This window comes from Oncorhynchus clarkii, chromosome 13 (genome assembly GCF_045791955.1).
Source record: "Oncorhynchus clarkii lewisi isolate Uvic-CL-2024 chromosome 13, UVic_Ocla_1.0, whole genome shotgun sequence".
In the NCBI taxonomy this organism is placed as follows: Eukaryota; Metazoa; Chordata; class Actinopteri; order Salmoniformes; family Salmonidae; genus Oncorhynchus; species Oncorhynchus clarkii.
This window is the reverse complement of record NC_092159.1, coordinates 8,387,922-8,402,564: the sequence shown is the minus strand read 5'-3', so window position 1 is coordinate 8,402,564 and position 14,643 is coordinate 8,387,922. Positions and strand designations below refer to the sequence as shown.

At 48.4% G+C, this 14,643-nt stretch overlaps 1 protein-coding gene across 1 annotated transcript; it reads right to left on the bottom strand.

Moving 5' to 3' along the window:
* Positions 1-213: 213 nt before the first annotated feature.
* Positions 214-12,935, bottom strand: LOC139423683 (coiled-coil domain-containing protein R3HCC1L-like). Its single transcript, XM_071175293.1, has 7 exons — positions 12,821-12,935; positions 11,376-11,888; positions 9,360-9,553; positions 8,654-8,724; positions 8,218-8,313; positions 6,981-7,121; positions 214-419 (listed from the first exon to the last, which is right to left on the bottom strand). The coding sequence occupies exons 2-7, from the start codon at positions 11,877-11,879 to the stop codon at positions 364-366; spliced, it is 1,062 nt and encodes a 353-aa protein (XP_071031394.1). The 5' UTR covers positions 11,880-11,888; positions 12,821-12,935; the 3' UTR covers positions 214-363.
* Between the last annotated feature and the right edge of the window lie 1,708 nt (positions 12,936-14,643).

The following is a 14,643-nucleotide window of genomic DNA, read 5'->3' as shown; positions in this document are numbered from 1 at the left end:
TGGAGGGAGGATGGAGGGCAGAGGGGACAGAGGTGTGTCTAGTCCCTACGGTGGAGGGAGGATGGGATGGAGGGCAGAGGGAACAGAGGTGTGTCTAGTCCCTACGGTGGAGGGAGGATGGAGGGCAGAGGGGACAGAGGTGTGTCTAGTCCCTACGGTGGAGGGAGGATGGGATGGAGGGCAGAGGGAACAGAGGTGTGTCTAGTCCCTACGGTGGAGGGAGGATGGAGGGCAGAGGGGACAGAGGTGTGTCTAGTCCCTACAGTGGAGGGAGGATGGGATGGAGGGCAGAGGGAACAGAGGTGTGTCTAGTCCCTACGGTGGGTGGAGGGAGGAAGGGATGGAGGAAGTGGTTCCTCTCCGTCAGGCTTTCCCTTCCCAGGCGTCGTCTCTCTGTTTAGCTGCCAGACGCTTCTGCTCTGAAAGACAGACAGACAGACAGGTTGATAGGAGAGTAAATCAATACTACTACTAGGTGTCAATACTATCATAAAGACAAAGACTAGTTCCACTTTAAAGGAGCAACATGTAATATATTAGCCTTCATTTCTTCACGGTTTTGTGAAAGACACTTAGAGAAGTCCCGAAAGGCTCAGGACTGCCTCTTACCGTATCACTATCCAGAACACATCTGTTGACAGGACATGAAGAAACGTATTACTAGTGTTGTTGTTGTCAACCTCTTGAACAAGAACTCCTCTTAACACAGGAAGTTGTACAAAACAGTCAGACTGGCTCGTCGCGGTAAAACAAAGAATCTAAATTCACTAGCGTTCAAAAAAATATGTTTCTCTCTCATGGAGTTCTATTCCTTTACTAGTTTTATATTTTACCTTTATTTAACCAGGCAAGTCAGTTAAGAACAAATTATTATTTTCAATGATGGCCTAGAAACAGTGGGTTAACGGCCTTGTTCAGGGGCATAACGATAAATTTTTACCTTGTCAGCTCGGGGATTAGATCTTGCAACCTTTCAGTTACTAGTCCAACGCTCTAACCACTAGGCTACCCGCCCCTAACCACTAGGCTACCCGCCCCTAACCACCAGGCTACCCGCCCCTAACCACCAGGCTACCCGCCTCTAACCACCAGGCTACCCGTCTCTAACCACCAGGCTACCCGTCTCTAACCACTAGGCTACCCGCCTCTAACCACTAGGCTACCCGCCTCTAACCACTAGGCTACCCGCCTCTAACCACTAGGCTACCCGCCTCTAACCACTAGGCTACCCGCCTCTAACCACTAGGCTACCCGCCTCTAACCACTAGGCTACCCGCCTCTAACCACTAGGCTACCCGCCTCTAACCACTAGGCTACCCGCCTCTAACCACTAGGCTACCCGCCTCTAACCACTAGGCTACCCGCCTCTAACCACTAGGCTACCCGCCTCTAACCACTAGGCTACCCGCCTCTAACCACTAGGCTACCCGTCTCTAACCACTAGGCTACCCGTCTCTAACCACTAGGCTACCCGTCTCTAACCACTAGGCTACCCGTCTCTAACCACTAGGCTACCCGTCTCTAACCACTAGGCTACCTGTCTCTAACCACTAGGCTACCCGCCCCTAACCACTAGGTTACCTGTCTCTAACCACTAGGCTACCTGTCTCTAACCACTAGGCTACCCGCCCCTAACCACTAGGTTACCTGTCTCTAACCACTAGGCTACCTGTCTCTAACCACTAGGCTACCCGCCCCTAACCACTAGGTTACCTGTCTCTAACCACTAGGCTACCTGTCTCTAACCACTAGGCTACCCGCCCCTAACCACTAGGCTACCTGTCTCTAACCACTAGGCTACCCGTCTCTAACCACTAGGCTACCCGTCTCTAACCACTAGGCTACCCGCCCCTAACCACTAGGTTACCTGTCTCTAACCACTAGGCTACCTGTCTCTAACCACTAGGCTACCCGCCCCTAACCACTAGGTTACCTGTCTCTAACCACTAGGCTACCTGTCTCTAACCACTAGGCTACCCGCCCCTAACCACTAGGCTACCCGTCTCTAACCACTAGGTTACCTGTCTCTAACCACTAGGCTACCCGCCCCTAACCACTAGGCTACCCGCCCCTAACCACTAGGTTACCTGTCTCTAACCACTAGGTTACCTGTCTCTAACCACTAGGCTACCTGTCTCTAACCACTAGGCTACCCGCCCCTAACCACTAGGTTACCTGTCTCTAACCACTAGGCTACCTGTCTCTAACCACTAGGCTACCCGCCCCTAACCACTAGGCTACCCGTCTCTAACCACTAGGCTACCCGTCTCTAACCACTAGGCTACCTGTCTCTAACCACTAGGCTACCCGCCCCTAACCACTAGGTTACCTGTCTCTAACCACTAGGCTACCTGTCTCTAACCACTAGGCTACCTGTCTCTAACCACTAGGCTACCCGCCCCTAACCACTAGGCTACCCGCCCCTAACCACTAGGCTACCCGTCTCTAACCACTAGGCTACCTGTCTCTAACCACTAGGCTACCCGCCCCTAACCACTAGGCTACCCGCCCCTAACCACTAGGCTACCCGTCTCTAACCACTAGGCTACCTGTCTCTAATCACTAGGCTACCTGTCTCTAACCACTAGGCTACCTGTCTCTAACCACTAGGTTACCTGTCTCTAACCACTAGGCTACCTGTCTCTAACCACTAGGCTACCTGTCTCTAACCATTAGGCTACCTGTCTCTAACCACCAGGCTACCTGTCTCTAACCACTAGGTTACCTGTCTCTAACCACTAGGTTACCTGTCTCTAACCACTAGGCTACCCGTCTCTAACCACTAGGCTACCTGTCTCTAACCACTAGGCTACCTGTCTCTAACCACTAGGCTACCTGTCTCTAACCACTAGGCTACCTGTCTCTAACCACTAGGCTACCTGTCTCTAACCACTAGGCTACCCGCCTCTAACCACTAGGCTACCTGTCTCTAACCACTAGGCTACCTGTCTCTAACCACTAGGCTACCTGTCTCTAACCACTAGGCTACCCGCCCCTAACCACTAGGCTACCCGCCCCTAACCACTAGGCTACCTGTCTCTAACCACTAGGTTACCTGCAGCCTGGTACTGGTTTGTCATTGACATTTACAGGATGAAATGTTCCATGACCTTTAAGTCAGCAGAGAGAACAGCTCCACAAGAACTCATGTTAACACAGGTGTGTAAGTAGTGACGTGTCGGTGTCACTGATAGACACACACAGCACATGTTCATGTCTTTAAATGTCAATTTTAACGTATTTTTTTTTGTCTGTAAAGTATTTTTCATGACGTGTCGGACCCCAGTAAGACCAGTTGTCTCCATTGGTGTCGGCTAACAGGGATCCTAACGAATCTAATAACCACACTGAAGTACACATAGAATATAGAACTTATATGATTAAGTCTTCTGTATGAATCACAGAAGAGTGTATATGATTAAGTCTTCTGTATGAATCATGTGTATATGATTAAGTCTTCTGTATGAATCATGTGTATATGATTAAGTCTACTGTATGAATCATGTGTATATGATTAAGTCTACTGTATGAATCATGTGTATATGATTAAGTCTACTGTATGAATCATAGAAGAGTGTATATGATTAAGTCTACTGTATGAATCACAGAAGAGTGTATATGATTAAGTCTACTGTATGAATCATAGAAGAGTGTATATGACTAAGTCTACTGTATGAATCATAGAAGAGTGTATATGACTAAGTCTACTGTATGAATCATGTGTATATGATTAAGTCTACTGTATGAATCATGTGTATATGATTAAGTCTACTGTATGAATCATGTGTATATGATTAAGTCTACTGTATGAATCATGTGTATATGATTAAGTCTACTGTATGAATCATGTGTATATGATTAAGTCTACTGTATGAATCATGTGTATATGACTAAGTCTACTGTATGAATCACAGAAGAGTGTATATGATTAAGTCTACTGTATGAATCATAGAAGAGTGTATATGACTAAGTCTACTGTATGAATCATGTGTATATGATTAAGTCTACTGTATGAATCATAGATGAGTGTATATGACTACAGGATGTTACTGTATAAAAGCACATCCCACCTTAAAATAATATATTTTGGGGGTTGAAAATATGTATTTTTTGGTTGAAAATATGTCTTCTCTGGTTGAAAAGACGTCTTTTCAATGTCTTGTGCTCACTGGGCACCAGGGGGAGGGAGCGCTAGTTGTCTAGAACAATCTAAACAGAGCTTCACACTGAGACACATAATGTCTATGATCACATAACGTCCTGTAAGTTCACCTGAGAACAGTAGAGCACAACAGTTATCCTGCCAGAAAACAAAGTCAGTTCCATAAGCAGCCGTCCGCCTCCCCCCCTCCCCTCCCCTCTCCTCCCCTCCGTTCGTTCCTCCCTCCCTCCCTCCCCTCCCCTCCGTTCGTTCCTCCCTCCCCTCCCTCCCTCCCCTCCCCTCCGTTCGTTCCTCCCTCCCCTCCGTTCGTTCCTCCCTCCCCTCCGTTCGTTCCTCCCTCCCCTCCCCTCCGTCCGTTCCTCCCTCCCCTCCCCTCCCCTCCGTTCGTTTCTCCCTCCCCTCCCCTCCGTTCGTTCCTCCCTCCCCTCCCCTCCGTTCGTTCCTCCCTCCCCTCCCTCCCCTCCGTTCGTTCCTCCCTCCCCTCCGTTCGTTCCTCCCTCCCTCCCTCCCTCCCCTCCGTCCGTTCGTTCCTCCCTCCCCTCCCCTCCGTACCTCCTCTCCCCTCCGTCCCTCCCCTCCCTCCGTCCCGCCCCTCCCTCCCAGGTGAAACCTGTACTCCTTTACTGATGTCACTTGTTAAATCCACTTCAATCAGTGTAGATGAAGGGGAGGAGACAGGTTAAAGAAGGATTTTTAAGCCTTGAGACATGGATTGTGTATGTGTGTCATTCAGAGGGTGAATGGGTAGGACAACATATTTAAGTGCCTTTGGTAGTAGGTGCCAACTGCACCAGAGTGGACTGGTCCTTCTAGCTGAATATATCCACTTATAAATCCCCTGGGAGGAGAAATAAACAACAGGGAAATTATAGAGTAGAGGTTCTGCCCGGCAACACAGGGCGTGAGGAGAACAACTCAAGGAAACTCTTAGCCAGAGAGACGAGAGAGTGTGTGTATCAGCTGTCTAACCAGAAACCAAACCTCTCAGGACTCTCTCTCACACACACACACACACACACACACACACACACACACACACACACACACACACACACACACACACACACACACACACACACACACACACACACACACACACACACACACACACACACACACACACACACACACACACACACACACACACACACGTCTCCTCTCTCTCTCTCTCAGTGAAAGAAGTGGTCACCACCAGCAAACATCTAGTTGTCCGTTCTTCCTGACAATCTGTTCTAGATTTGTATCTCGTCAGGACACTACTTTCCCCCCAATAGCTGGTCTTTGGAAGCAAGGCTACACTTAAAACAACATGACTGGAAGCCATTTCCAGGACGTGCAGTGTGTGTGTGTGTTTATAGCACACTAGATGAGCGCATTGTCCTCAGTCTCTCTGAGGCTGAGACTCTTCTTCGTGTTCATGGTCCTGGAAAGACATCACTGACAGAACACCACCCCCTAGTGGTAGCAACACTCTACGACAGCTTACTTCAACTGGCATACTAATGATGTAGATAAACCCTGGATTGCAGACGCTACGTATTGGCTAATTACTTGCTTTGGAGCCACCGGTCGGCCATGTTGGCTCTCCCCAGAGGGATCAGTCCTCCATAGGAATGAATGGAATCCTATAATATTTTAATTAAATGTTTCAAGGACAACATGACATGTATATTTAAATATGTTGCTGTTGTCGTGGGGACAGTAAGATGAGAAATAAAACATTTAACAAAAACATTTTTATTCTATTTTATTTATGTAACTGTTCGAATAATCTAATTTAATAATCTAATTTAATAATCGAATTTAATAAACTAATTTAATAATCTAATTTAATAATCTAATTTAATAATCTAATTGAATAAACTAATTTAATAAACTAATTTAATAATCTAATTTAATAATCTAATTTAATAAACTAATTTAATAATCTAATTTAATAAACTAATTTAATAAACTAATTTAATAATCTAATTTAATAATCTAATTTAATAATCTAATTTAATAATCTAATTTAAAGTTTGCATTAAGGTGTCTGTAATAGAATCTGCTTGTCAAAAAAAAACAACTAACATTAATAAATGCATTTCCATAGCTTCCAATATATATACAGTATATCACACTTTTGTTGCCAGCAGTTTAGACATTAATGGCTGTGTGTTGAGTTATTTTGAGGGGACAGCAAATGTACACTGTTATACAAGCTGTACACTCACTACTTTACATTGTAGCAAAGTGTCATTTCTTCAGTGTTGTCACATGAAAAGATATACTCAAATATTTATAAAAAATGTGAGGGGTGTACTCACTTTTGTGATATACTGTATATATTTACAATGCAGGAGTACCAAGACGGCTCTGTGGTGGCTTCAAAACAGCGCCCCCTGTCAGTCACCCAGGGTTATCCCCATCATTGGTCGTACCCCATTAAAACCCCTTATTCTAAAAGAGTTTTAAATACATAGATCTAGAAAACAACACCCCATAATCGTGTGAAAAAAAAAAGGTTTAGACATTTTTGCAAATTGAACAAATCGATGATTTTTTGTTTTTATATATATACACATTTTAGAATCAGGCTGAAACGTAACAAAATGTTGAAAAAGTCAAGGGGTCTGAATACTTTCTGAATGCACCGTATAGCTTCAAAATATGGTTAAAACGATCAGTCTGATGTGATGGATGGTCAGTCCTTGCGTACGTAGCGGTCTGTGAACTGGAGAGGGGTTACATTACCTCAGCCGTTTACCAAAACAAGTGGCGGGGTCACCTCTGTTGTTATTATTACTTGAATTACAGATTGCCCCTTGAAATCACGTACCTCTGGCATCTTGCAGTTTTTTCCTCTCTGCTTCACGGTGCTCTTTGCTCTGGGGACTCTTGACGCCCAGCGCCCCCATCACCAGCCTGCGGGCCAACACTGCACTGGTCTGGGGACGCTCCTTAGTAGGGAGCAGGTAGTCTGGAGGAGAGAAGGGACAGTGTTGAGGGAATGGAAGAGGAAGGGAGGGGGGGTCAAAGAAAGTAAAATAAAGTTTTTAAAAAAGGAAGAAGGACAAAGAATATACAACAGGTGACAAGACAAGGATTAGCAGGGAGGAGAGAATACAGGAGGTATGAGAGAATACAGGAGGTATGAGAGGGAGAATACAGGAGATATGAGAGAATACAGAAGATATGAGAGAATACAGGAGATATGAGAGAATACAGGAGATATGAGAGAGAGAATACAGGAGATATGAGAGAGAGAATACAGGAGATATGAGAGAGAGAATACAGGAGATATGAGAGAGAGAATACAGGAGATATGAGAGAGAGAATACAGGAGATATGAGAGAGAGAATACAGGAGATATGAGAGAGAGAATACAGGAGATATGAGAGAGAGAATACAGGAGATATGAGAGAATACAGGAGATATGAGAGAATACAGGAGATATGAGAGAATACAGGAGATATGAGAGGGAGAATACAGGAGATATGAGAGAATACAGGAGATATGAGAGCGAGAATACAGGAGATATGAGAGAATACAGGAGATATGAGAGGGAGAATACAGGAGATATGAGAGAATACAGGAGATATGAGAGGGAGAATACAGGAGATATGAGAGGGAGAGTACAGGAGATATGAGAGGGAGAATACAGGAGATATGAGAGGGAGAATACAGGAGATATGAGAGGGAGAATACAGGAGATATGAGAGAGAGAATACAGGAGATATGAGAGAGAGAATACAGGAGATATGAGAGAGAATACAGGAGATATGAGAGCGAGAATACAGGAGATATGAGAGCGAGAATACAGGAGATATGAGAGTGAGAATACAGGAGATATGAGAGGGAGAATACAGGAGATATGAGAGCGAGAATACAGGAGATATGAGAGGGAGAATACAGGAGATATGAGAGAGAGAATACAGGAGATATGAGAGAGAGAATACAGGAGATCAGACAGACAGACAGACCAGGTCAAAGATGAAGGAGTTCCAGAAATACTCAGAGACAGATAATGGAGAATAAAGGATGGACAGATGAATGAAAGAGAGGACAGTCAGTACCTGAGCAGCTGCGAGCCTTGGCCCTGGTGGTGACGGAGGCTTTAGCCAGAGACCTGACCTTCAACAGCGGATGTTTGGTCCTCAGAGCCTCCCGAGCTGACACACACACACACACAGACACACAGACACAGTTCAGTTGCTAAATGTTTACCTCAGATGTTGACTTGAGTGTTGACTGAGAAGACAGCCAAGTCAGCTCTACTATTAAAACATGTTGACCACTACTTCATTTGACCATCCAAACATCTTCAGTAAAGTTTGACAGAAGAGAGACACGCAGTGTTTTCGATAAGGTATGAAACATGTTCAGCTGTATCCGTCACCTGTGGTCAGGTGGAGCTCACCTGTGATGAGGTGTGTGAATAACTGATAGTGTCGGACAGAGCTACCAGAGTCTATGGCTTTTCCTTTCATTTATAAAAGCTGTGTGACTCACCTGCTATGGGGCTGTTGAAGAGAGCCAGGGCGTGTGTATCGTCCACAAACTGGATGTCAAAGCCTCTCTGCCTACACACACACACACACACAAAAACACCTTCAGCATCTCATCACCACCACATGCTGTAGGCGGAGCTTCGGCTGCCCCTCGACGAGACGGCGCTTCGGCTGCCCCTCGACGAGACGGCGCTTCGGCTGCCCCTCGACGAGACGGAGCTTCGGCTGCCCCTCGACGAGACGGCGCTTCGGCTGCCCCTCGACGAGACGGCGCTTCGGCTGCCCCTCGACGAGACGGCGCTTCGGCTGCCCCTCGACGAGACGGCGCTTCGGCTGCCCCTCGACGAGACGGCGCTTCGGCTGCCCCTCGACGAGACGGCGCTTCGGCTGCCCCTCGACGAGACGGCGCTTCGGCTGCCCCTCGACGAGACGGCGCTTCGGCTGCCCCTCGACGAGACGGCGCTTCGGCTGCCCCTCGACGAGACGGCGCTTCGGCTGCCCCTCGACGAGACGGCGCTTCGGCTGCCCCTCGACGAGACGGCGCTTCGGCTGCCCCTCGACGAGACGGAGCTTCGGCTGCCCCTCGACGAGACGGAGCTTCGGCTGCCCCTCGACGGATCATCGCTGTGTATTGATAGGGACTAGGGTGGAATGAGATTTGACTGAACCTCAGAACACGTAAAAAGACAGTAAAGGCTGGTACGTACTGGTAGGCCTGGAAGGATTTGACCAGGTCTTCAGTCTTAAACTCTGTGGGGAAGTCGTAGATTTCTATGATGTTAGACAGCTCATCCTCCGTGAGCTCAGTGTCATCATCCCCCTCTCTGTCCTGATCCAAGCTGTAGTAGTCAAACCTGGCCTCCTGCACCGGCCGCTTCTTCCTGCCCTGCTTTATAGCCAGCTGCGAGAGTGGGGGGCAGAGAGGTGAGAGAGAGGGGGGCAGAGAGGGGCGCGAGAGAGAGAGAGGGGGGGGCAGAGAGGTGAACGAGAGAGAGAGGGGGGCAGAGAGAGAGGGTGAGAGAGAGAGAGGGGCAGAGAGAGAGGGTGAGAGAGAGAGAGAGGGGGGCAGAGAGAGAGGGTGAGAGAGAGAGAGAGAGAGAGAGGGGGGCAGAGAGGTGAGCGAGAGAGAGGGGGGCAGAGAGGTGAACGAGAGAGAGAGGGGGGCAGAGAGGTGAGCGAGAGAGAGAGGGGGGCAGAGAGGTGAGCGAGAGAGAGAGGGGGGCAGAGAGGTGAGCGAGAGAGAGAGGGGGGCAGAGAGGTGAGCGAGAGAGAGAGGGGGGCAGAGAGGTGAGCGAGAGAGAGAGGGGGGCAGAGAGGTGAACGAGAGAGAGAGGGGGGCAGAGAGGTGAATGAGAGAGAGAGGGGGGCAGAAAGGTGAGCGAGAGAGAGAGAGGGGCAGAGAGGTGAGCGAGAGAGAGAGGGGGGCAGAGAGATGAACGAGAGAGAGAGGGGGGCAGAGAGGTGAGCGAGAGAGAGAGGGGGGCAGAGAGGTGAACGAGAGAGAGAGGGGGGCAGAGAGGTGAGCGAGAGAGAGGGGGGCAGAGAGGTGAACGAGAGAGAGAGGGGGGCAGAGAGGTGAACGAGAGAGAGAGGGGGGCAGAGAGAGAGGGTGAGAGAGAGAGAGGGGCAGAGAGAGAGGGTGAGAGAGAGAGAGAGGGGGGCAGAGAGAGAGGGTGAGAGAGAGAGAGAGAGAGAGAGGGGGGCAGAGAGGTGAGCGAGAGAGAGGGGGGCAGAGAGGTGAACGAGAGAGAGAGGGGGGCAGAGAGGTGAGCGAGAGAGAGAGGGGGGCAGAGAGGTGAGCGAGAGAGAGAGGGGGGCAGAGAGGTGAGCGAGAGAGAGAGGGGGGCAGAGAGGTGAGCGAGAGAGAGAGGGGGGCAGAGAGGTGAGCGAGAGAGAGAGGGGGGCAGAGAGGTGAACGAGAGAGAGAGGGGGGCAGAGAGGTGAATGAGAGAGAGAGGGGGGCAGAAAGGTGAGCGAGAGAGAGAGAGGGGCAGAGAGGTGAGCGAGAGAGAGAGGGGGGCAGAGAGATGAACGAGAGAGAGAGGGGGGCAGAGAGGTGAGCGAGAGAGAGAGGGGGGCAGAGAGGTGAACGAGAGAGAGAGGGGGGCAGAGAGGTGAGCGAGAGAGAGGGGGGCAGAGAGGTGAGCGAGAGAGAGGGGGGCAGAGAGGTGAACGAGAGAGAGAGGGGGGCAGAGAGGTGAACGAGAGAGAGAGAGGGTGAGAGAGAGAGAGAGAGAGGGTGAGAGAGAGGGTGAGTGAGAGAGAGAGAGGGTGAGCGAGAGAGAGAGAGGGTGAGCGAGAGATAAGGTGAGCGAGAGAGAGAGGGTGAGAGAGTAATTTTGCTTACTAGTCTCCTAACGATTTCCAACTATAGACAGAACAGTAGATGTGTAACAGCATTGCAGCGATAGTACCACTAATAAGTAGCAAACATGTAGCAGACATACACTCAGTGTTACAGCAGTAATCTGGAGGACAGGGACAGAGACTCACTTCCTGACAGACAGGGACAGACACAGGTAGACAGACTCACCCCCTGACAGACAGGGACAGACGCAGGTAGACAGACTCACCTCCTGACAGACAGGGACAGACACAGGTAGACAGACTCACCTCCTGACAGACAGGGACAGACAGACTCACCTCCTGACAGAGAGGGACAGACACAGGTAGACAGACTCACCTCCTGACAGACAGGGACAGACGCAGGTAGACAGACTCACCTCCTCTAGCACATGGGGATCCAAACACTCTCCTTCGTCATCAAAGAGAGCGTCCCAGCTCTCCTCCTCCTCCTCTTCCTGAGGGCCTGCCTCTATCCCCTCCCGGGGTCCCCCTTCTCTCTCAGACGGAGAACTCTTGCTCCCCGTCTCCAGTCGCGAACCCACATCTCCTCCCTGGTTGGCTGTAGCAGCCTGTCCGTCATTCTGTGGCCCCGCGTCACCTCCTCCTCCTTCTTCTACCGTCTCCTCACCGTTTAGGACTCCATTCCCCTCTCCTCCCGTCTTCCCTCCTTTGTCCTTCTTGTTCTTGGCATTCTTTCGGGCCTTGTCCGTGTAGCGAGGCCTGGGCTTTGGTTTGCCATCTCCCTGGGTTTGAGCCTTATCTTTGGGGCCGTCCTGCTTCTTCTTGGGCTGGTAGAGGGGCTTGTCTGGCTTCTTGGAGCAGGACGAGGAGGGCTGGGGTTGGGCGCAGTCCTCTTGAGGTTGTTCCTCCTCCATCACCATACAACTGTCCTACATGGAAGAGAAAGGAGGAGGAACAAATCATTAAAGATGCATAGGTTAATTGAGCAGCTAGGCCCTCTCTCCAATTCTCTTTAGTTAAGTCGCATAAGCCCCCTCAGTAGTTTAATAGCTAGCACGCATGCGCCATGGTACTTAGAACCATTTAAACTGCATGTACAAATCTTACACAACTATACTGTACTAAATTAAAAACAAGTCCAAACTGGTTAACTACATTCTCTGCTAATTCGTTGTCAGTAACGGGGTGTTTGAGTGATAAATTAGACTTGGCTGCGTTATGCAGCAGCATCCAGTTTAACTAGCAATAACCCGAATACACCTAAACACATAACGCACTGTAGAGCAAGACATTCTATACAATTATTTCCTTAAAATCATAAACATATAAGCATTGGCAAAATACCTTAATCTGTAGCTTATCACTTGGCTAGATATCAAGAGAACAGCAAACCGCCGGATGTTTAGAATTAGAAGGGGAAAAAAACATACTGTCGCATGTATATTACGTAATAGTAAAATCGCTGCTGGTAGTTGTAGTTCTGTTGAGAAAAAGACAAGTCATTGGTCGAACCGCCGAATATTAAAAGTATTCGTTCCACCCTTATTGGATAACCACTTACACAAGTGCTTGCATAATGCAACAACATTGAAATTGTATAAGGCAATTTACACAACGCATTAGAATACAGTAACCTTTTCTCATCCTAGCGCTTCCACAGTCGAAGGATAGAACACCGGAGTCCTGCTGAAAACTGATATAAGGTAAGATTTATGTGCAGTGTTTGAATGAAATGATCTCTTCTTCTCCCAAACGAATAAACAGCAGCACACATGTTCTGAAATAAGTGTTCATCTCAGTATTACAGTTGTGATTACAGTATTGCATAACTAACGACATAATAATAGTATAGAATAAAAACCTGTTGCAGGTGCACGCAGAATTCTTGACGTAATCTAATGCACGAGGTCTTCACTGCGTGTATGGTTTTTCTATTGATAGTTTTTCTCTTTGCATATTTATGGTACGTCTTCACTTTTGCACACTGGTACGCACAATGTTCTATAGGTAATTGTCATGTTAGGCTCTTTTGGACAGGGGTAAATAGGAATTTAGCCGTTTGAGGGTATTGCTGTTGAGTCGATGATGTAATGATGTAAATTATGCACTGTAGACAAAAAAAAATGTTATTGTTCAGTGTGCAGCCTGCTGTACCTGCTCTCACCAACCTATATTCTGCAGTAGCCTATACTATGCTATGCCCTATGATTCTAATGTTGATATCAAACATGTTGATATCAACCGTGTATTATTAACATAGTGGTCTAAGGTTACATATAAACACCCTGTAACTTGTTGAATATTTAACTAAAAGCCCGTTTGGTGTCTGTTGCAGAATTGGGGAATTTGGATCAATTCCATTTCTATTCAGATTGTTGTGATGATGCTGCGATGGTGGGCGGGTCTTCCCTTGCTCCTCCCCCTCCTGGTGCTGTGTGGGCGTGGTTTGGCCCAGAGTTCCGAGCCCATGTTTCAGTCAGTGACTGAGACAGTCCTACCTCCTGACAACCAGCACAACCCCACCCAGCTGAACTATGGGATGGCCGTTACTGATGTGGACGGAGACGGAGACCTGGAGGTGGTGGTGGCGGGGTGAGAGTGTGGGTGGGGGGTTAGATAAAGAAAGAGAGAGTTGGAGAGGGCATTCAAATGCCATTATTGAGTACAGTGTACTGGACCATAGGACTTTACAGGCTATGCATAAATTACCCAATATTCTCAATTTACACCCATTCTTGGGTTCAACGCCCCTAACCTGGTCCTGAAGTTGGGGCTCTGGTCAAAGTAGTGCACTATCCAGGGAATAGGGCTCTGGCCAAAGTAGTGCACTATCCAGGGAATAGGGTACCATTTAGGACTACACCTACTAATGTTCTCCACTGCACCTCCTAATGTTCTCCACTACACCTACTAATGTTCTCCACTACACCTCCTAATGTTCTCCACTACACCTCCTAATGTTCTCCACTACACCTCCTAATGTTCTCCACTACACCTCCTAATGTTCTCCACTACACCTCCTAATGTTCTCCACTACACCTCCTAATGTTCTCCACTACACCTCCTAATGTTCTCCACTACACCTTCTAATGTTCTCCACTACACCTCCTAATGTTCTCCACTGCACCTCCTAATGTTCTCCACTACACCTACTAATGTTCTCCATTCTCAGGTACAACGGTCCTAACCTGGTCCTGAAGTATGACCGTGGTCAGCAGAGGCTGGTGAACATAGCGGTGGATGACCGCAGCTCTCCATTCTACGCCCTGAGAGACCCCCTGGGGAACGCCATCGGGGTGACCGCCTGCGACGTAGACGGGGACGGGCGGGAGGAGATCTACTTCCTCAATACAAACAACGCTTACTCTGGTAAATAACAATAACAGCAGGTATACACAAACACCATCAACAATGCTTAAAAAACAACAACGGTTACTCTGGTAGTCAGTAGCAACCTTCTTTTGGAAGGTCGGGCCACATACTCTGACAAGCTCTTTAAGTTCCGCAACGGACGCTTCGAGGACCTGCTGGGGGATGACATCAACGTGCGCAGAGGAGTAGCCAATCGGATGGCAGGACGCTCCGTGGCGTGTGTGGACAGAAAAGTATGTAAACAGTCTATCCATCTGCGTGTGTCTGTCTGTCGTCTGTATGGCTGTATGCCCGCACCCCCTCTCTTTCTCT

Coding starts and splice junctions, on each gene's coding strand:
- LOC139423683 (XM_071175293.1), bottom strand. CDS start 11,879: ATGGTGATGGAGGAGGAACAACCTCAAGAGGACTGCGCCCAACCCCAG. Junction 7,122..8,217: donor CAAGGCTCGCAGCTGCTCAG/GTACTGACTGTC, acceptor TCTCTCCTCCAG/ACTACCTGCTCCCTACTAAG. Junction 420..6,980: donor AAAACTGCAAGATGCCAGAG/GTACGTGATTTC, acceptor TCTGTCTTTCAG/AGCAGAAGCGTCTGGCAGCT.